This window comes from Mustela lutreola, chromosome 3, assembly GCF_030435805.1.
Source record: "Mustela lutreola isolate mMusLut2 chromosome 3, mMusLut2.pri, whole genome shotgun sequence".
NCBI lineage: Eukaryota > Metazoa > Chordata > Mammalia > Carnivora > Mustelidae > Mustela > Mustela lutreola.
In genome coordinates this window covers 37,990,862-38,013,182 of record NC_081292.1, presented here as the reverse complement: position 1 = coordinate 38,013,182, position 22,321 = coordinate 37,990,862, and the positions used below count along the sequence as shown (strand labels likewise).

General features: G+C 39.2%; 2 protein-coding genes across 8 annotated transcripts in view; one reads left to right on the top strand and one right to left on the bottom strand.

Moving 5' to 3' along the window:
• Positions 1 to 17,800, bottom strand: part of LOC131827820 (uncharacterized) — a 36,996-nt gene extending 19,196 nt beyond the window's left edge. Inside the window, exons 1-3 of the mRNA XM_059168837.1 lie at positions 17,684 to 17,800; positions 17,207 to 17,614; positions 6,800 to 6,920 (exon numbers count right to left, since the gene is read on the bottom strand). Of these exons, the coding sequence (XP_059024820.1) occupies positions 6,801 to 6,920; positions 17,207 to 17,614; positions 17,684 to 17,800 (645 nt within the window). The 3' untranslated portion in view covers position 6,800. The remainder of the gene's footprint in view (positions 1 to 6,799; positions 6,921 to 17,206; positions 17,615 to 17,683) is intronic.
• The window catches only part of VPS13B (vacuolar protein sorting 13 homolog B), a 792,142-nt gene continuing 787,331 nt past the window's right edge, over positions 17,511 to 22,321 (top strand). For 6 of the 7 annotated variants that reach the window (XM_059165934.1, XM_059165936.1, XM_059165932.1 and 3 more), the window contains exons 1-2: positions 17,511 to 17,626; positions 18,061 to 18,239. In XM_059165934.1, the coding sequence (XP_059021917.1) occupies positions 18,093 to 18,239 (147 nt within the window). In that variant the 5' untranslated portion in view covers positions 17,511 to 17,626; positions 18,061 to 18,092. The other variant, XM_059165931.1, reaches the window with a different exon arrangement.

Here is a 22,321-nt window from a genome sequence, read left to right as displayed (position 1 = left end):
AATAAATAAATAAATAAAATATTTTTTTAAAAGTTTATTAAGGAAATCAAAAACATCATTTGACTCTGGAAAAGTATTGCTTATATAACCAATTTGCCTCAAAGTCTTCTTGAGAAGATTTAATAAATTTGGGGGGTGGGGAATCTTAAAATAAAGATATAATTGGAGATTTGGGAAAAGCTGTTCATTTGCCAGTAAAAGAAAACCATGAGGAATGAATGAAACACGTTAGTAATAACTAATTAAATTTATTTTGAGGAGGAGCTAAGATGGTAGCATAGAAGGGCCCTTGGCTTGTGTTATCCCTTGAACACAATGAACTATCAAATCATTCTGATTACCTAAAAAATCGACCTGAGAAGAAACTGCACAACTGAAGAGAGAGAAGAGGGCACATCAGGAAGGTAGGCAGTGCTGAGATGTGGTTTGGGGAGAAACAAATTACAGATTCTGTGGAGAGGAGGGAGTTCTAGTTACAGAAAAAGGCCAGAGAGTGGAGCACACAGGGATATGCAAAAGAATACCTCCTCTGAGCCATTGGCTGGGAAAACAGAGACTGATTTTTGTGAGCTTTTGCAAGCAGCCTGACTCAAAGTTTGGAGTTTAAAAGGTCAACAGGCTTGGCTGGGATAAAGCCCTGAGGCCACTGTCTTAGTCCTAGAGAAGGCAGGCAAACAAGCAATGATTTGAGCATCACAGGGAGAGACTGTTCATTCTTCGTGGAGCACGTCTGTGAGAGGTGGCATTCACAGAGTTGCCTCTCCAGGGACAAGAGAGTCCTCAGGCACCATTACCCTCTCCCGCCCCTGAGCATAGGTGCAGAGATACTTGCTGAGGGCAGCTAACCCAGATATTGCCTGCTTTGCTCTAAATCCCATACCCCAGTGCTTTGGGGGTGAATGCCCTTCTCATTCAAACCTGCATCTGTTCAAGTGCAGTGAGACACTCTCCCAGAAGACCACCACACCAGGTCCCTAAAGTTTGGAGTTTTATTTATTTATTTATTTGACAGAGAGAAATCACAAGTAGATGGAGAGGCAGGCAGAGAGAGAGAGAGGGAAGCAGGCTCCCTGCTAAGCAGAGAGCCCGATGCGGGACTCGATCCCAGGACCCTGAGATCATGACCTGAGCTGAAGGCAGCAGCTTAACCCACTGAGCCACCCAGGCGCCCCAAGTTTGGAGTTTTAAAAGTCAGCAGGCTTGGCTGGGATATAGCCCAAAGTGTGCTGTGTTGCTCCAGATAGGCAAGCAACCTGGAGGCAGACTGCATGAAAACAGCGATCTGAAAAATGCCTGGGATGAATGAAGAGAAATAATTCCTTGTCTGGGAGTGCCTCTCTGAAAGCAACAAGCACAGAAAAACCTCTCTGGGGACAAAGGAACTGGCTGGCACTACTTCCTCCACTGCCCTTCAGGATAAACCAACTTCTATAAACAGCACAGCGCCAACACTGTCTGCCTAACACGCTTACACCAAGTCCTACCCACCTGTACTCTGCTGGTATTGCTTTTCTTGGACAAGTAAGCCTAAGGCCCAGCACAGGAGGTCCCTTCCCCAGAAGATCAGCAGAATCCCCTCTCCCCATTCCTCCTCTCCACACACCACATCTCCTAACCAGAGAGTTCTGCAAGGCTTCAGTTCCAGTGGACATACCATCAGGCCTCACTTAATAAGCAGACCAGAACACACCTAGTTAAAACTTGCCACACTCCGGCCAAGGTCCAAACACTGCCCACGGCAGGCAAGGAGAGCCTCTGAAGATGACTGGCCCGAGGGACAGAACAACCAAAACACAACAACAGAGTGCATGCAGTACACACCAGAGAAGTGCCAGAGCTTGGACACTCTTCATAAAGCCATTACTCTCAGGAGAAGGAAACAAAACTGGCTTTTCAAACACACAGAAGAAGACAGAGACTTAGACAAAACGCCAAGATGAAGGAATTCAGCACAAAAGAAAGAACAAGAAAAGGTCCATGGTCAGAGACCTAATTAGAACACATACAAGTAATATACCTGATGGAGAATTTAATGCAACAATCATAAGGATACTTACTGGGCTTTAGAAAAGCATGGAAGACATCAGGGAGACACTTAACAGAGATAAAAGAGTAAAAAACAATCAGGCATAAATGAAAAATATAACAACTGAGATTCAAAAAAGGCCACAAGAAGAAGTAGATCATGAGAAGAGACTCAGTGACTCTATCAAATGTAGTAACATTTATATCATAGGAGTCTCAGAAGAAGAGAGAGAAAATGAGAAAAAGGTTTATTTGAGGAAATAATAGCTGAAGACTAACCTAATCTGGGGAAGGAAACAGATATCCAACACCAGGAGGCAGAGAAGATGTCCATGAAAATCAACAAAAGCAGGCCAACACCAAGACATATTGTAGTTAAATTTGCAAAATAGTGATAAAGAAAAAAAAATCCTAATAGCAGGAAGACAAAAGAAGTCCCTAACTTACAGAAGATTCAAAAGGCTAACTGCAGATTCCTCCACAGAAACTTGGCAGGCCAGAAGAAAGCGGCATGATATTTTCAATGTATTGAATAAGAAAAATCTACAAAGAATACTCTATCCAACAAAGCCATCATTCAGAACAGAAGGAGAGATAAAGAGTTTCCCAGGGAAACAAACACCAAAGGAGTTTGTAACCACTAAACCAGCCTTGTAAGAAATATCAAAGAGGACTCTATGAGTGGGAATGAAAGAAAAAGTAAAAAAAAAAAAAAAAAACTAGATTGTTTTGTGAGAGGTTGCTGGGGGGAGGGGGTTTGGGAGAAGGGGGTGGGATTATGGACATTGGGGAGGGTATGTGCTTTGGTGAGTGCTGTGAAGTGTGTAAACCTGGTGATTCACAGACCTCTACCCCTGGGGATAAAAATATATATTTATAAAAAATAAAAAATTAATAATAAAAAATAAATTTAAAAAAACCTAGAAAGGAACAGAAAAAATCCTCAGAAGCAATGTCAAAGCAAGTAATCAAATGGCATTAAATGGTATTAAATACATATCTATTAATAATTACTCTGAATGTAAGTGGATTACACACTCTAATCAAAAGACATAGGGTATCAGAATGGATAAAAAAAACAAAACAAACAAAAAAACCCAGACCCATCAATATGCTGCTTACAGAGACTCATTTTAGGCCTAAGCCACCTGCATATTGAAAGTGAGGGGATGGAGAAACATTTATCATGCAAATGAAAGTCAAAAGAAAGGTGGAATCGCCATTCTTGTACCAGACAAACTAGATTTTAAACCAAAGACAGTAATGAGATGAAGAAGGGCACTGTAAATAATAAAGGGGTCTATCCAACAAGAAAATATACCAATTGTAAATATTTATGCCCCCAATATAGGGGCACCTGAATATATAAAATAATTAATAATACACATAATGAAAATCATTGTTAACAATACATTAATAGTAGGGGATTTTAACACCCTAATTACATCAATGGACAGATCATCTAAGCAGAAGATCAAAAAGGAAACAATGGCTTTGAATGAGAAAATGGACCAGATGGACCTAACAGATATATTTAAAACATTTCGTCCTAAAGCAGCAGAAAACACATTCTATTCAAGTGCACACAGGACATTCTCTGGAATACATCACATACTAGGTCACAAATCATGCCTCAACAAGTACAAAAAGATTGAGATAATACCATGCATATTTTCTGACCACAATGCTATGAAACTTGAAGTCAACCTCAAGAAAAAATTTGGGGGACGCCTGGGTGGCTCAGTTGGTTAAGCAGCTGCCTTTGGCTCAGGTCATGATCCCAGCGTCCTGGGATTGAGTCCCATATCGGGCTCCTTGCTCCGCAGGGAGCCTGCTTCTCCGTCTGACTCTGCCTGCCTCTCTGTCTGCCTGTGCTTGCTCTCGCTCGCTCTCTCTGACAAATAAATAAAATCTTTAAAAAAAAAAAAAAGAAAGAAAAAATTTGGAAAGACCACAAATACAAGGAAGTTAAAAGCATGCTACTAAACAGCGAATGGGTCAACCAGGATATTGAAGCAAAAATTAAAAAATAAAATGAAAATGAAAACACAAAGGTCCAAAACCTTTGGGATGCAGCAAAAGAGGTTCTAAGAGGGAAGTAGATAACAATATAGGGGTGCCTGGGTGGCTCAGTGGGTTAAGCCGCTGCCTTCGGCTCAGGTCATGATCTCAGGTCTGGGGATTGAGCCCTGCATTGGGCTCTCTGCTCAGCGGGGAGCCTGCTTCCTCCTCTCTCTCTGCCTGCTTGTGATCGCTCTCTCTGTCAAATAAATAAAATCTTGAAGAAAAAAAAAGATAACAATATAGGCCTACTTCAAGAAGCAAGAAAAATCTCAAACAATCTAAATTTACACTTAAAGGAGCTAGAAAAGGAACACTGAAGCCTAAAGTCAGCTGAAGAGGGGAAATAATAAAAATTAGATGAGAAAAAAAAAAGAGAAACTGAAAAAAAAAAAAAAAGAAGAAGAACAGATCAGTGAAACCAGGATCTGGTGCTTTGAAAAAAAAATCAATTAAAAATCAATTGAAGTTACTTAAAATTAATAAATATTAATTAACAAAATAATAAAACTAATAAGCCCCTAGGTAGATTTATTAAAAAGAAACGATAATCCAAATAAAAATACAAATGAGAGGGGAAAAATAATAACTAACACCACAGAAATACAAATAATAATTAGAGAATATAATGAAAAATTATATGCCAACAAATTGGAAAACCTGGAAGAAATGAATGAAATATGACTAGGAAACATATAAAGTACCAAAACTGAAACAGGAAGAAATAGAAAACTTGAATAGATTGATAATCGGCAATGAAATTGAATTGGTATTCAAAAATCTCCCAAAAGACAGAAGTCCAGAGCCAGATAGCTTCACAAGGGAATTCTATCAAGTATTTAAAGAAGGGTTAATACTTATTCTCAAACTATTCCAAAAAATAGAAAGAGAAGGAAAACTTTCAAATTTGTTTTATGAGGCCAGCATTACTGTGATTCTAAAACCAAAGACTCCACTAAAAAAGAGAACTACAGGCCCATCTCCCTGACAAACATGGATGCAGAAATTTTCAGCAAAACACTAGGAAATCAAATCCAATAGTATATTAAAAGAATCATTCACCACAATCAAGTGGGATTTATTCCTGGGCTGCAAGGGTGGTTTAGTATTCACAAGTCAATCAACATCACAGACCACATTAATAAAAGAAAGGATAAGAACCATATGATCTTTTCAATAGATGCAGCATTTGACAAAGTACAACATCCATTCATGATAAAATTCTCAACAAAGTAGGGAAGAAAGGGAAAAAACCTCAACATAATAAAGGCCATATATGAAAAACCCACAGCAAATATCATCCTCATTGGGGAAAAGCTGAGAGCTTTTCCTCCATAGTCAGGAACACAACAGGGATGTTCGCTCTCACCACTGTTACTTAACAGAGTACTAGAAGTCCTAGCCTTAGTAATCAGACAACAGTAAGAAAGCATCAGACTGTCTGATCAGTGGGGAGTCTGCTTCTTCCTCTGACCCTCTCATGCTCTCTATCTCACTCTCATTCTCTCTCAAGTAAATAAATAAAATCTTAAAAACAAAGAACATTTATAAAAGAAATCAAAGATGACACAAAGAAATGGAAAGACATTCTACCCCAATGGCCTGGAAGAACAAAAACTGTCAAAATGTCTATATTACCCAAGGCAATCTACACATTTAATGCAATTCCTGACAAAATACCACCAGCATTTGTAGAACAAACAACCCTAAAATTTGTATGGAACATGAAAGACTCTGAATAGCCAAAGCAACTTGAAAAAGAAAAGCAAAGCTGGAGGCATCACAATTCTGGACTTCAGAATTCAGCTATAGTGATCAAGACACTATGATACTGGCACAAAACCAGACACATAGATTGGTGAAACAGAACAGAAAACCCAGAAATGAACCCACAACAATAAGCTCAATTAATTTCAACAAAGTAGGAAAGAATATCCAATGGAAAAAAGACAGTCTTTTCAATAAATGGTGTTGGGAAAACTGGACAATAACATGCGAAAGAATGACACTGGACCACTGTCTTATACTATACACAAAAACAAATTCAAAATGGATTAAAGACCTAAATGTGAGGGAGTCAAGATGGTGGAGAAGTAGCAGGCTGAGATGACTTCAGGTAGCAGGAGATCAGTTAGTTTATCAAACCATTCTGAACACCTACAATTCCAACAGGAGATTGAAGGGAAGAAGAGCAGCAATTCTAGAAACAGAAAATCAGCCACTTTCTAAAAGGTAGGACCAGCTGAGAAGTGAATTCAAAGCGTCGGGAAGATAGACAGTGGAGGGAGGGGACAGCTCCTGGCAAGCAGCGGAGCAACATAGCACAAAATCAGTTTTTGGTTTTTTTTTTTTTAGATTATTTATTTATTTATTTGACACAGAGAGAGAGATCACAAATAGACAGAGAGGGAGGCAGAGAGAGGGTGGGAAGCAGATCATGACCTGAGCTGAAGGCAGAGACTTAACCCACTTAACCCACTGAGCCACCCAGGCGCCCCTACAAAATCAGAACTTTTAAAAGTCTGCTCCACTGAGGGACATTGCTCCAGAGGCTAAGCTGGGGTGAAGCCCATGTGGGGACAGCGTGGTCTCAGGTCCTGTGGGGTCACAGAAGGATCAGGGATGTCTGAATGTTTCAGAGCCTGCAGGTGTTAGAGCGGAGAAGCCAGCTATAGAGACAGAGCTGAGGAGTGAGCTCTAAACCCGGGGTTACCTTAAACTGTGATCCGTGGCACACTCAGACTATTGCTCTGTACACAGAGACCCCACAAGATCCTGGGAGACCCCCATGGAAGAGTGCAGGGATCTTCTGGGTTTGGAGACTTCAGGCAGGGCTGTGTGCTAGAGACAAAGACACTTGGTCACAGGCTGGGTGAGCTTGGAGTGCAGCTGGAGGCCAGGGAGACGGGAGTGATTGAGCGTTTTTCTCCGAGGGTGCACTGAGGAGTGGGGCCCCAAGCTCTTGGCTCATTCTGGGCCGGAGACTGGGAGACTGCCATTTTCATTCCCATTCTCCAGAACTCTATGGAGAGCATTCAGGGAACGAAAGCTCCCAGAAGTGAACTGAGCATATTCTTAGCCCGTCCCCTGGTAAGGGTGGTACAATTCTGCCTCAGGCAAAGACACTTGAGCATCACTACAACAGGCCCCTCCCCCAGAAGATCAGCAAGAAATCCAGCCAAGACCAAGTTCACTTACCAAGGAGAACAGGGGAATTCCAGAGGAGGAGAAAGCAAAGCATGGAATCCATGGCTTTCTCCCCAGGATTCTTTAGTCTTGCAAAGTTAATTAATATTTTTAATTTTATTTTTTTCTTATGCTAAAATTGTTTTTAACTTCTACTCTTTCCTCTTTTAACGTTTTTTAACTAGTTTATCTAAACAATACCTTTCATAAAAAATATTTTTTGAAGCTTCATTATTATAGTCATATTTTATCCTTCATTGTATCTAACTTTATTTTTTGTATATACATTGGTTTTTTTCTTCTAAAAAAATGGGATACAACTTCTTCTAATAGATCAAAATACATCTTTAATCTAGCACAGGGCTTTGCTCTAGTCTCCAGCTTGAGAAAATTCCCTCCACTTTCTTTTTCTTTATTCTCCCAACCAACTTATCAACTCTTTTTTTAGAAATTAAAAACATTTTTTTCATCTTTATAGACATATTCCATCCCTTCATCATATTTATCCTTATTTGATGGAATATGTCATCTTTATAGACATATTGCATCCCTTCATCATATTTATCCTTATTTTATCCTTATTTATCCTTATTTTTTTCTTTAAAATCTTGGGAGGTAGTTTCTTCTAAGAGACCAAAATACTCCCAAAATTAAGTGGGTGACTCTGTTTTATTCACCAGTCTAATATATATATTCTTTTTTATATTTTTTCTTTTTTTAAATTCTTTTCCTGAACTTCTTTTAACCCCCTTGCTATGCCCCACAAGTTGGGGTTTCTTCTGATTTGGTTAAAGCACATTTTCCTGGGGTCTTTGCCACCCTTTCAGATTTTATTCGCTCCTTCATATATTCTTATCTGGATAAAAGGACATGGCAGAAAAACTCACCACAAAAAAAAAAAAAAAAAAAGAATAAGAGGCAGTACCTAAGGCTAGGGACCTAATCAATATGGATATTGGTAATATGTCAGATCTAGAGTTCAGAATGATGATTCTCAAGGGGCTAGCTGGGCTCGAAAAAGGCATGGGAGGTATTAGAGAAACCTTGTCTGGAGAAATAAAAGCCCTTTTTGGAGAAATAAAAGAACTAAAATCTAACCAAGTTGAAATAAAAAAAGTTATTAATGAAGTGCAATAAAAAATGGAGGCTCTTACTGCTAGGATAAATGAGGGAGAAGAGAGAATTAGTGATATAGAAGAACAAATGACAGAGAATAAAGAAGCTGAGCAAAAGAGAGACAAACAACTACTGGACCATGAGGGGAGAATTCGAGAGATAAGTGATACCATAAGACAAAACAATATTAGAATAATTGGGACTCCAGAAGAAGAAAAGAGAGAGGGGAGCAGAAGGCATATTGGAGAGAATTATTATAGATAGTTTCCCTAATATGGCAAAGGAAACAAGCATCAAAATCCACGAGGGACAGAGAACCCTCCTCAAAATCTAAAAGAATAGGCCCACACCCCGTCACCTAATAGTAAAATTTACAAGTCTTTCTGACAAAGAGAAAATCCTGAAAGTAGCCCGGGACAAGAAGTCTGTAACATACAATGCTAAAAATATTAGATTGGCAGCAGACTTATCCACAGAGACCTGGCAGACCAGAAAGAACTGGTATGATATATTCAGAGCACTAAACGAGAAAAACATGCAGCCAAGAATACTATAATTAGCTAGGCTATCATTGAAAATAGAAGGAGAGAAAAAAAGCTTCCAGGACAAACAAAAACTAAAAGAATTTGTAAACACCAAACCAGATCTACAGGAAATATTCAAAGGGGTTCTCTAAGCAAAGAGAGAGTCTAAAAGTAGTAGATCAAAAAGGAACAGAGACAATATACAGCAATAGTCACCTTAAAGGTGATAAAATGGCACTAAATTCATAACTCTCAACAGTTACCCTGAATGTAAATGGGCTAAATGCCCCAATCAAAAGATGCAGGTATCAGAATGGATAAAAAAATAAAATCCAGTGGGTTAAGCCGCTGCCTTCGGCTCAGGTCATGATCTCGGGGTCCTGGGATCGAGTCCCGCATCGGGCTCTCTGCTCAGCAGGAGCCTGCTTCCTCCTCTCTCTCTCTCTGCCTGCCTCTCTGCCTACTCGTGATCTCTCTCTGTCAAATAAATAAATAAAATATTTAAAAAAAAAAAAATAAAAAAAAAAAAATAAAATCCGGGGCACCTGGTGGCTCAGTGGGTTAAAGCCTCTGCCTTCGGCTCCGGTCGGGATCGAGCCCCGAATCGGGCTCTCTGCTCAGCGGGGAGCCTGCTTCCTCCTCTCTCTCTGCCTGCCTCTCTGCCTACCTGTGATCTCTACCTGTCGAATAAATTAAAAAAATAAATTAAAAAAATAAAATCCATCAATATGCTGTCTACAGGAACTCATTTTAGACCCCAAAGACACCTCCAGATTTAAAATGAAGGGTGGGGGCGCCTGGGTGGCTCAGTGGATTAAAGCCTCTGCCTTTGGCTCAGGTCATGATCCCAGGGTCCTGGGATCAAGCCCTGCATTGGGGTCTCTGCTCAGTGGGGAACCTGCTTCTCTCTCTGACTGCCTCTCTGCCTACTTGTGTTCTCTGTCTGTCAAATGAATAAATAAAAAAAAAAATAAAGTGAGGGGGTGGAAAACAATTTGTCATGCTAATGGACATTAGAAGAAAGCTGGAGTGGCAATCCTTATATCAGATCAATTAGATTTTAAGCCAAAAACTATAATAAGAGATGAGGAAGGACACTATATCATACTCAAAAGGTCTGTCCAACAAGAAGATTTAACAATTTTAAATATCTATGCCCCTAACGTGGGAGCAGCCAACTACATAAACCAATTAATAACAAAATCAAAGAAACACATTGACAATAATACAATTATAGTAGGGGACTTTAACATTCCCCTCACTGAAATGGACAGATCATCCAAGTGAAAGATCAACAAGGAAATAAAGGCCTTAAATGACACACTGGACCAGATGGACATCACAGATATATTCAGAACATTCTATTCCAAAGCAACAGAATACACATTCTTCTCTAATGCACATGGAACATTCTCCAGAATAGATCACATCCTGAGTCATAAATCAGATTTCAACCAGCACCCAAAGATTGGGATCATTCCCTGCATTTTTCAGACCACGATGCTCCAGAGCTAGAACTCAGTCACAAGAGGAAATTTGGAAAGAACCCAAATACATGGAGACTAAAGAGCATCCTTCTAAAGAATGAATGGGTCAACCAGGAAATTAAAGAAGAATTGAAAAAATTCAAGGAAACAAATGATAATGAAAACACAATGGTGTGAAATCTGTGGGACACAGCAAAGGCAGTCCTGAGAGGAAAATATATAGTGATACAAGCCTTTCTCAAGAAACAAGAAAGGTCTCAAATACACAACCTAACCCTACACCTAAAGGAGCTGGAGAAAGAACAACAAAGAAAGCCTAATCCCATCAGGACAAGAGAAATAATAAAGATCAGAGCAAAAATCAATGAAATAGAAACAAACAAAAAAACAGTAGAACAAATCAATGCAACTGGGAGCTGGTTCTTTGAAAGAATTAATAAGATTGATAAATCCCTGGCCAGACTTATCCAAAAGAAAAGAGATAGGACCCAAATCAATAAAATCATGAATGAAAGAGGAGAGATCACAACCAACACCAAAGATATACAATTATAAGAACATATTATGAGCAACTATACACCAGCAAATTTGACAATCTGGAAGAAATGGATGCATTCCTAGAGACGTATAAACTACTACAACTGAACAGGAAGAAATAGAAAAACTGAATAGACCTATAACCACTAAGAAGATTGAAGCAGTCATCAAAAATATTCCAACAAACAAGAGCCCAGGGCCAGACAGCTTCCCAGGGGAATTCTACCAAGTATTTAAAGAAGAATTAATTCCTATTCTCCTGAAACTATCCAAAAAATAGAAATGGAAGGAAAACTTCCAAACTCATTTTATGAGGCCAGCATCACCTTGATCCCCAAATCAGATAAGGATCTCATTAAAAAAGAGAATTACAGACCAATATCCTTGATGAACACAGATGCGAAAATTCTCACCAAAATACTAGCCAATAGGATCCAACAGTACATTAAAAGGATTATTCACCACGACCAAGTGGGATTTATTCCAGGGCTGCAAGGTTGGTTCAACATCCGCAAATCAGTCAATGTGATACAACACATCAATAAAAGAAAGAACAAGAACCATATGATACTCTCAATAGATGCTGAAAAAGCATTTGACAAAGTACAGCATCCCTTCCTGATCAAAACTCTTCAAAGTGTAGAGATAGAGGACACATACCTCAATATTATCAAAGCCATCTATGAAAAACCCACCTCAAATATCATTCTCAATGGAGAAAAAGTGAAATATTTTCCATTAAGGTCAGGAACAAGGAAGGGATGTCCATCATCACCACTGCTATTCAACACACAAGACATAGAAGGTTAGAAGTCAGCCTTAGCAATCAGACAACAAAAAGAAATTAAAAGGCATCCAAATCAGCAAAGAAGTCAAACTATCACTCTTTGCAGATGATATGATACTATATGTGGAAAACCCAAAAGACTCCACTCCAAATCTGCTAGAACTTCTACAGTAATTCAGTAAAGTGTCAGGATGTAAAATCAATGCACAGAAATCAGTTGCATTTCTTTATACCCACAACAAGACAGAAGAAAGAGAAATTAAGGAGTCAATCCCATTGCACCCCAAACCACAAGATACCTAGGAATAAACCTAACCAAAGAGGCAAAGAATCTATACTCAGAAAACTGTAAAGTACTCATGAAAGAAATTGAGGAAGACACAAAGAAATGGAAAAAGGTTCCATGCTCCTGGATTGGAAGAACAAATATTGTGAAAATGTCTATGCTACCTAAAGCAATCTACACATTTAATACAATCCCTATCAAAATTCCATCCATTTTTTTCAAAGAAATGGAACAAATAATCCTAAAATTTGTATGGAACCAGAAAAGACCTCGAGTAGCCAGAGGAATGCTGAAAAAGAAAGCCAAAGTTGGTGGCATCACAATTCCAGACTTCAAGCTCTATAACAAGCTGTCATCATCAAGTCAGTATGGTACTGGCACAATAACAGACACAAAGATCAATGAAACCAAATAGAGAGCCCAGAAATAGACCCTCAGCTCTTTGACAAAGCAGGAAGGAATGTCCAATGGAAAAAAGACAGCCTCTTCAACAAATGGTGTTGGGAAAAGTGGATGGCACAAGCAGAAAAATGAAATTGGATCATTTCCTTACAACACACATGAAAATAGACTCAAAATGGATGAAGGACCTCAATGTGCGAAAGGAATCCATCAAAATCCTTGAGGAGAACACAGGCAGCAATCTCTTCGACCTTAGCCGCAGCAACTTCTTCCTAGGGACATTGCCACAGGCAAGGGAAGCAAGGGCAAAAATGAACTATTGGAACTTCATCAAGATCAAAAGCTTTTGCACAGCAAAGGAAACAGTTAACTAAACCAGAAGACAACTGATAGAATGGGAGAAGATATTTGCAAACGACATATGAGATAAAGGGCTAGTGTCCAAAATCTATAAAGAGCTTATCAAACTCAAAACCCAAAGAACAAATAATCCAATCAAGAAATGGGCAGAGGACATGAACAGACATTGCTGCAACGAAGACATCCAGATGGCCAACAGACACATGAAAAAGTGCTCCATATCACTCGGCATCAGGGAAATACAAATCAAAACCACAATGATATACCACCTCACACCAGTCAGAATGGCTAAAACGAACAAGTCAGGAAATGACAGATGCTGGCGAGGATGTGGAGAAAGAGGAACCCTCCTACACTGTTGGTGGGAATGCAAGTTGGTGCAACCACTCTGGAAAACAGCTTGGAGGTTCCTGAAAAAGTTGCAAATAGAGCTACCCTACGACCCAGCAATTGCACTATTGGGTATTTACCTTAAAGATACAAATGTAGTGTTCCGAAGGGGCACGTGCACCTGAATGTTTATAGCAGCAATGTCCACAATAGCCAGACTATGGAAAGAACCTACATTTCCATCAACAGATGAATGGATAAAAAGATGTGGCGCATATATATATATATATATATATATATATATATATATATATATTATGCAGCCATCAAAAGAAATGAAATCTTGCCATTTGCAACAACGTGGTTGGAACTAGAGGGTATCATGCTTAGCGAAATAAATTGGTGAAAGACAACATCATATGATCTCCCTGATATGAGGAAGTGGAGATATAACGTGGGGGGTTTGGAGGGGTAGGAAAAGAATAAATGAAACAAGATAGGATTGGGAGGGAGACAAACCATAAGAAACTCTTAGTCTCACAAAACAAACTGAGGGTTGCCGAGGGAAGGGGGTATGAAGAGGGTGGTGGGGTTATGGACATTGGGGAAGGTATGTGCTATGAAGTGTGTAAACCTGGCGATTCACAGACCTGTATCCCTGGGGTTAATCGTACATTATGTGTTAATAAAAAAATAAAATAACTATGTATTTTAAAAAAAAAGACCTAAATGTGAGGGAGGAAACCATCAAAATCCCAGAGAACACAGGCTGTAACCTCTTTGACATCGGCCAAAGCAGCTTCTTACTGGATATCCTGAGGCAAGGGAAACAAAAGCAAATATAAACTATAGGAACGTCATCAAAATAAATAATTTCTGCATAGCAAAGGAAACAATCAACCAAACAAAAAGGCAACCTGGAATAGAAGATGTTTGCAAATGACATATCTGATAAATGATTAGTATCCAAAAAATATAAAGAACTTATGAACTCAACACTGAAAAACCAAATAATCTAATTTTAGAAATAGGCAGAAGACAGGCAGTCATTTTTCCAAAGAAGACGTACAGATGGCCAACAGACACATGAAAAGATGCTCAACATCATTCATCATTAGGGAAATACAAATCAAATTACGATGAGATCTCACTTCACAGCTGTCAGAATGGCTATAATCAGGGACGCAAGAAGTAACAGGTGTTGGTGAGGATGTGGAGACCCAAGATCCCTTGTGCACTGTTGGTGGGAATGCAAACTGGTACAGCCACTCTGGAAAACAGTATGGAGATTCTTCAAGAAGTTAAATATAGAACTATTCTACAATCCAGGTCTTAGAGATTCTCAGCAATTATCATGAAAGAATCTTACAAAGTGTGCCAGTTAGTCTGTACTAAAATTTTTTTTTTTTTTAAGATTTTATTTATTTATTTGACAGAGAACACAAGTAGGCAGAGAGGCAGGCAGAGAGAGAGAGAGAGAGAAGCAGGCTCTGCACTGAGCAGAGAGCCCGATGCAGGGCTTGATCCCAGGGTCTTGGGATCATGACCCGGGCCGAAGGCAGAGGCTTTAACCCCTTGAGCCACCCAGGCGCCCTTGTACTAAAATTCTTAATTCAGAGCTAGCACCATTCATTGTCTTTTTTGTACCTGTTATAGACCCCTGAAAACAATGCTGGTATCTTTTAAAAATGTGCAGTTCTCTTAAATATATCAAATACATGCAGCAATCACACTACTAGATATTTAGCCAAAAGATACAAAAATACCAATTTAAAGGGATACATTCACCCTGATGTTTATAGTAGCATTATCTACATACCTAAATTATGGAAGGAGCCCAAGTGTCCATGGATTGATGAATAAAAAAAAAGATGTGATATATGTCACATCTATCTATCTATCTATCTACCTATCTATATAATGGGATATTACCCAGCCATAGAAAAGAACGAAATCTTGCTATTTGCAATGGCGTGGATGGAGACAGACAGTATGATGCTAAGGGAAATAAGTCAGTCAGAGAAAGACAAATACCATGATTTCACTCATATGTGGAATCTAAGAAACAAAACAAATGAACACGGGGGAACGAGAGAAGCAAATCAAGAAAACAGATTTCTTGTTTAAAGATTTTATTTATTTGACAGATATAGAGCAGAAGTAGGAAGTAGGAGCAGGGAGCCTGATGTGGGGCTCAATTCTAGGACTCTGGGATCATGACCTAAGCCAGAGGCATACGCTTAACCAACGGAGCCACCCAGGTGCCCAAATAACAGATTCTTAAATATAAAGAACAAACAGTTAGTAGAGGGGAGGTGGGGAGATGGGTTAAATAGGTGATGGGTATTCAGGAGTGCCGCTGTTGTGATTAGCACTGGGTATTGTATCTAAGTGATGAATCATTACATTCTACACTTGAAAGTAACATTACACTGTGTTAACTGGACTTTAAATAACAATTCGGAGAAACAATTATTTTGACTTTTTACAAAACACAGTGCAATAGAATACAGGTTGAAAACCACCACTTTTGATTCTTAAAGCCAAACAAACAAAAAAATCAACGACCAAATAATTTTCCCAAGGCAGCCAATCTTGTTGGCTCCATAAGAAAAATGGGATAGAACAAAAAATATACCATGATTATTTCGTTTATAGGGCATAGTAAAGCAAATCTAAATATGTATTAGTATACTGCTCTTTCCCATTAAATTGAGACCTGTCAGAATGGCTAAAATCAACAACACAAGGAACAACAGGTGTTGGTGACAATGTGGGACTAGGCCCCTTTTCTCTAGAATAACAAGAATTGTAGTTCTAGAACAGTAGAGACTCTTTAAACAAGATTTCTGAGTCAGGGCTTCAACCTGTTTGCATTCCAAGTGGAACAGATTACTAAGAAATTTCTTAATTCACTTGGCTAATTCAATGGGTTTTAAATAAGACCTAGATTACTTGGGTTATTCATCAAGGCTTTTTGTGAGGGGACAGTTGCTCTGAATTAGCCATTAGCTACTTTTTTCTTTTGAAACTTATTTTCATTAGCATAATACATCTAAATACCTTGGGATCCTCACTTAAGCCTCTTTTCTATTGCATTTTCTAACGCTCTTCCAAGAAATCATAACTTGAATTCCAGTGAAGAGCTTATAAAATTTAGGAACATTTATTAAATGCAACAATATTGGTGATTACTTTTTAAATAATTCTCACACTCAATGTGGGGCTCAAACTCACAATCCAGAGATCAACAGTGTCATGGTGTATGGACTGAGCCAGCCAGACGCCCCGTTTGTTAAATTTTTTTTTGTGGGGTGGGCATTTTAATCACTTTGTAAGGAAAGTCCATTTTCAAAACGCGGTGGTAGTTGTTTTCTGCAGACGTTACTATTTAAAAATCAGGGAGCATGTCCTATGCTACTCTTTTAAGCCCACGATGTTATTTTTCCGAGTTAGGTGTAGAGTTTCTCGATTGTGTTGTTTGAAAAGAATTGGAAGGAACGGTAATATTTTATACATTCATTTCAGCCTAATAAAACTAACACTGCCTCTTAAAACTCTTGAATTCCTTATTAGCTATCTCTTTTCACTTTATCTTTAGGAGTTTTCTTTCTATCCTTCCTTCTGATATTCCCACTGCGTTTCTGAAGTCCCACATAACCCTGCAATCTTATGGTTCTTCAAAATCTGCTCGTTGGCCATTCCTTATGGTTCTTCAAAATCTGCTCGTTGGCCATTCCTTATGGTTCTTCAAAATCTGCTCGTTGGCCATTCCTTCACCGACCCTGCATCAGCACATTTAGGGATACTTAACCATTCCTTTGCCAAAGAACGCGAAAGTTAGTCTGCACGTTTGGTCAAAATGCGTTCCCCTAAATTACGCACCCTAATTCCTTCATTTTCTCCACTACTCGGAGCTTTCCGCAGCAAATGAACCTCGGATCTAAATTTAAATCTGCCCCCGCCTCCGACCTCCCCTGCTCCCACCTGCGGCTTTAAGGCTGCTGCCTTGCCCACTGAACCCACGCTGCTCTCCCCAGACCTTTCATTTCCCAAGAACAACAACAGCCGTTTGTTTTCCAGGGCTTTAAACACCAGTACCCACTTTCTTTCTCCTCCTGCCCTCGGGCCCTCGGCCCTTCCCCAGCCGGATACTACCTCCACTACCAACAGCAGCTCTCTCCCTTGGCCGAGCGCCACTTCCGGATCGCTGGTGTCCCCGCTTTACCGGTCCGCCCACCTCCCCCGCGCATTTCCTAGAGCTTTGTCCTAAAACGCCGGCGGGGTCCGAGCGGGAACGCAGGCTAGCCCGGCACAAGAGGTCTCCTAGAAGACGCGGGGCTGGCTGCCCCAGCCTGGGAACTCCCGCCCCGCTCGGGAGCCGAGGGGTGGCGGTGGAGGGACAGTTTGTTTGGAGCACCGAAGTGGGTAACACCCGGAAGTCGTGCCGTACCCTAGCTGCGCCGCCGCCGGGGGCGGGTGCCGGGTACCGGGAGGCGGAGAGGAAGCCACCCTACTCTTTGGCGTGAGTGTCAGCGGAGGGGGCAGGACCGCCAGAGGCGGGAGCTGGCCTGGTTCTAGCCCACGTTCTACCGTGGTAGATCCGGCTGGGTTCCGGCAGGCGAGGGCCTCGTGGGGAGGCTGGGCTGGTGAAGGGTTGCGGCGGCCAAAGGGGATCTCGCTCCCTTCTTTCTCCCATTCTTGGGGATCTGCTCTCTTCAGTTCGTTAGTTTATTCCTCTCACTTTTCGCCCGGCGAGTTGAGGGGAGTTTTTACTAGCGAGGAAGTTTCAGCTGGAGCAGGGAATCCACTGGTGTTTTCGGCTTCTGGGAGGAGGCGAGCGGCTGCTTTGGTGGGGACTGTTGCTTTTCGGCCTCTTCAGTCCCTCCTGAGAAATGCTTTTTCCTTCGCTGCTTTGCCGACTCACTTACTTCTCATGTTTGCCTTTACCCCCTTCAGCTTCTGGCTTTGACTCCTCTGCACCTTAAAAGATGCTGGAGTCATATGTGACTCCAATTTTAATGAGCTATGTGAATCGCTACATCAAGAATTTAAAGCCGTCAGACCTACAGCTTTCACTATGGGGTGGAGACGTGGTTCTCAGCAAGCTCGAATTAAAGTTGGATGTGCTGGAACAGGTAAGCTGTGTAGCTGTCACGAACTGGAAACCGTTTCCCCTAGTTTAGTAATAATCCCTTGTTTCCTGCACTTCGGCTTTATGCTTTAAAAACTTAAATTTTTTGTTAAAGCATTTTAGACTACTCTGAAACTACAGACCTGCCTTTACGGAAGTTTTTTTTTTTTTTTTTCACCCGCGGTTTGTTACTAGTGATGGTTTGTTAGAATTGGATTACCGAAACGTGCCTCAATACAGAAGAAAACAGTTTCATTGTTCTTGTCAGAATTGTTGGGTCTGCTTAATTCGGAAGCATTACCGGATATGCTAATATACATTGCTAAGATTTCTCTATGAAGCTGTTAAATATTATATTTCCATTCTTCTTTTTGGGGAATGGAAGGGTCTGTCTGAAAGACAGCAAGAGACTTCTCTTAGTAGGAAAGAGGACATGACATTCTCAGAATCCAGCAGAAACTGAGGATGCCAGTACAATTGAAAACTTACTACTTATTCACTTTTTAGGTTTTTTTTTCTTTTAACTTGAGTATGATCCGATGTAAATGAACTGTCACGTTAAAGTTCATACGTTTATTAATCCACTGAGTACATTTATTACTAACATATGTCAGGCAACTCTTTTAGGCCTGAAGATACAAAAGTTATCTGTGGAAACTCAGAAGAGCCAGACCAGCTGCTTTTTAGGAGATAAGGGAAGTCTTAATCTAATAGTGAAAGTTCATTTTTTTTCTCATTGCTCCCTTTATTATTGAATAATCTAGAGTATCACTAAGAAATAATACTCTTGGTTCCTTTTCTGTCTTCTCTCCAAGGTTAATTATCTTAATATTTTCATATTTTAGATATGACCACAAGTCCTAAGTGTATGGGTCAGTTTATAATGTATGTATGCACGTGTCTAGCCACTGTGGAGATGAAATAGAGTATTTCCTGCACCTTAAATGGCTCCCCTTTGCAAGTCAGTGTCCCCACCCTCTAAAACAGGTGACTATTCTGACTTTTGTCAACGTGAAGAAATTATACTTGTTCTTCTTGAACCTTAATAAATTGGAATCACTTGTGTCTGGCTGTTTAACTTTAGGGCTAAGATTAGCCCTTGTTAATCTTATTAACCTTTATGGCTAAAATTAACCCTTGTTAAAGAGCTGTAGTTCTTTGTATTGCCTTGTATTTTGTTGGCTAAAGTTTCACAATTTTCCCATTGATGTACATTTGTGTGGCTTCTACTTTTGGCTGTTACGAAGAACGTTCTTGTGAACATTCTTCTATGTGTATATTGGTGGACATAGGTATTAATTTCTCTTAGGTGTTTACTGAGGTTGTGTACATGTTTAGCTTTGATGGATACTGCCAAATAGTTTTCCAAAGTGATTGTATCAATTTCCATTCTTACCAATGGTGAACCTTACCAGCAGTGGATGAGAGGTCTAGTTACTTCAAATTTTTTGGTATTACTTGGCATGTTTGTTATTTTAATTTTAGCCTTTCTTGTGGGTGTATAGTGGTATCTCAGTTTAATTTGCATTTCCTTAATGGCTAATTTTCACGTGCTGCTTATTGGCTATTTGAATGTCCTCTTTTGTAAAATCTATAATTCGTTTGCCTTTTTTTTTTTTTTTAAATTGGGTTTTTAAAATTGATGTGGAGGGGTTCTTTACATATTTTGGAAATGAATCCTTCACCAGATATATTTTGCAATATCTTCTCCCAGTCTGTGGCTTGGCTTTTTACACTAAAAATTATCTTTGGCTGAATAGAAGTTTGTAATTTCATTGAGGTCCAAGTAGTCAGTCTTTTCCTTTGTTTTATGAAATTTTTGCTTATTCCAGGGACATGAAGATATTCTTTTTTTTGGTTTTGTTTTTATTTTAATCACCCCATGCTCTTCATGACAAGTGCATTCCTTAATACCCATCACCTATTTAACCCTCCCACCCCTCCTCTGGTAAGCATTGGCTTATTCTCTGTTAATTGGGTTGCCTTCCTCTTTTTTTTTGCTCTCCTTTACTCATTTGTTTTGTTTCTTAAGTTCCACATATCAGTGGGATCATGTGGTGTTTGTCTTTCTCTGACTTACTTCACTTAGCGTTATACACTCTAGCTCTATCTGTGTTGTTGCAAATGGCAAAAGAGTTCATTCTTTTTTATGGCTGAATAATATTCCATTATATATGTACAGATATAGATATAAATAGCTATATCTATCTCCTTTATCCATTCATCATGGACATTTGGGCTCTTTAGGTAGTTTGGCTGTTGTTGATAATGCTGCTGTAAACATTGGGGTACATGTATCACTTCAAATTAGTATTTTTGTATCATTTAGGTAAGTACCCAGTAGTGCAATTGCTGGATCATTGGGTACTCAGTGGATTATTAAAACTTTATACTGTTTTCCAGAGTGGTCACACCAGTTCACATTCTCAGCACCAGTGCAAGAAGGTTCTCCTTTCTCTACATCTTCAGTAAAACCTGTTGTTTCTTACGTTGTTGAGTGTAGCCATTCTGACAGGTATGAGGTGGTGTATCTCAGTGTAGTTTTGATTTGCATTTCCCTGATGGTGAGTGATGTTGAACATCTTATCATGTGTCTGTTGGCTATCTGTATGTCTTTTTGGAGAAATGCCTATGCATGTCTTCTGTCCATTTTAATCAGATTATTTGTTTTTTTGGATGTTGGCTTTTATAAGTTCTTCACATATTTTGGATACTAATCCTTTATCAGATATGCCATTTTCAAGTATCTTCTCCTATTCCATAGGTTGCCTTTTAGTTTTGTTAATGGTTTCCTTTGTTACGGAGAAGTTTTTAATTTGATGAAGTCTCAATAGTTTCCTTTGTCTTTGGACATGTGTCTAGTGAGAAGTTGCTATGGCCAAGGTCAGCGAGATTGCCTCCCATGTTCTCCTCTAGGATCTTGATGGTTTCCTGTCTCACATTTAGGTCTTTTGAATTTATTTTTGTGTATGGTGTAAGAAAGTGGTCCAGTTTCATTCTTTTGCATATTGCTATCCATCCCTTGTTTTCTTTTAGAAGTTTTATTTTCTTTGATTTATCTAAAATTTTTCTGCAATGTGAAGTAGAGGTCAAAATGCACTTTTTGCTCTTTGATACCAGTCCACACCATTTGTTGAATCATTCTTTTTCTACTGAATTGCAGTAAGTCTTACTGCAAATCATGTTGTCATACAATGTTGTCCACAATCACGTGTGTGTATTTATTTCTGAACTCTTTATCTGCTCAGTAGTCTGTCTGTTCTTGTGTCATTACCATACTTTCTTTTACAGTAAGTTTTGAGCTCATAATGTAATTTGTGTAACTCTGTTCTTTTTTCCTTGTAACTATTGTAGATCCATACATTTTAATTTCAATTTGTAAATTTTAGGATTAATCTCCCCCTAAAGGGGAAACGCAGTGACATTTTTGTTGAGGTTACATGCAATCAGTAGATTATTTTGGGATAGATTAACATTAACACATATTATGTTAACGTAGTATTGAGTTTTTTAATCCTGGCACAGAACATTGCTTTCTGTATTTTTAGGTCTTTAATTTTTCTCAGCAATGATTTGAAGTTTTCAAGAAAGGCCTTGCACATATTTCATTAAATATGATTTTTTTTTGTCATAAGGAGCATTATTTCTTAAATTTCATTTTGTAAGTACATTACCAATACACAGAAATACAGTTGTTTTAGTACATTGGCCTTCCATTCAGCGTCCTAACTTGTCTAGAATGGTTTATTGTTTTCTTTTAGATTGCCTATGTACACAGTCCTGCCATTTGCAAATAGTGATGGTTTTACATCTTCCAGTGCTTGTACCTTCTATTTCTGTATGGCAATGTGGAGTAGACATCTTGAAAATGATCTTTTTTGTTCCCACCTTTGGTGTGAAAGTGCTCAATATTTTACTATTAAGCATGTTGTTAGCTGTAAATACTCTTTACTGGGTAAGGAATTGCTCTTTCGTTCCTCCTTTTACAAGTTTTTAATAATCATGAATGGGTTTGAATTTTATCAAATATTACATTTAGTGAGTATCTGATTTTTTCTTTTATTCTGTTAATGTGGTAAATTTGAG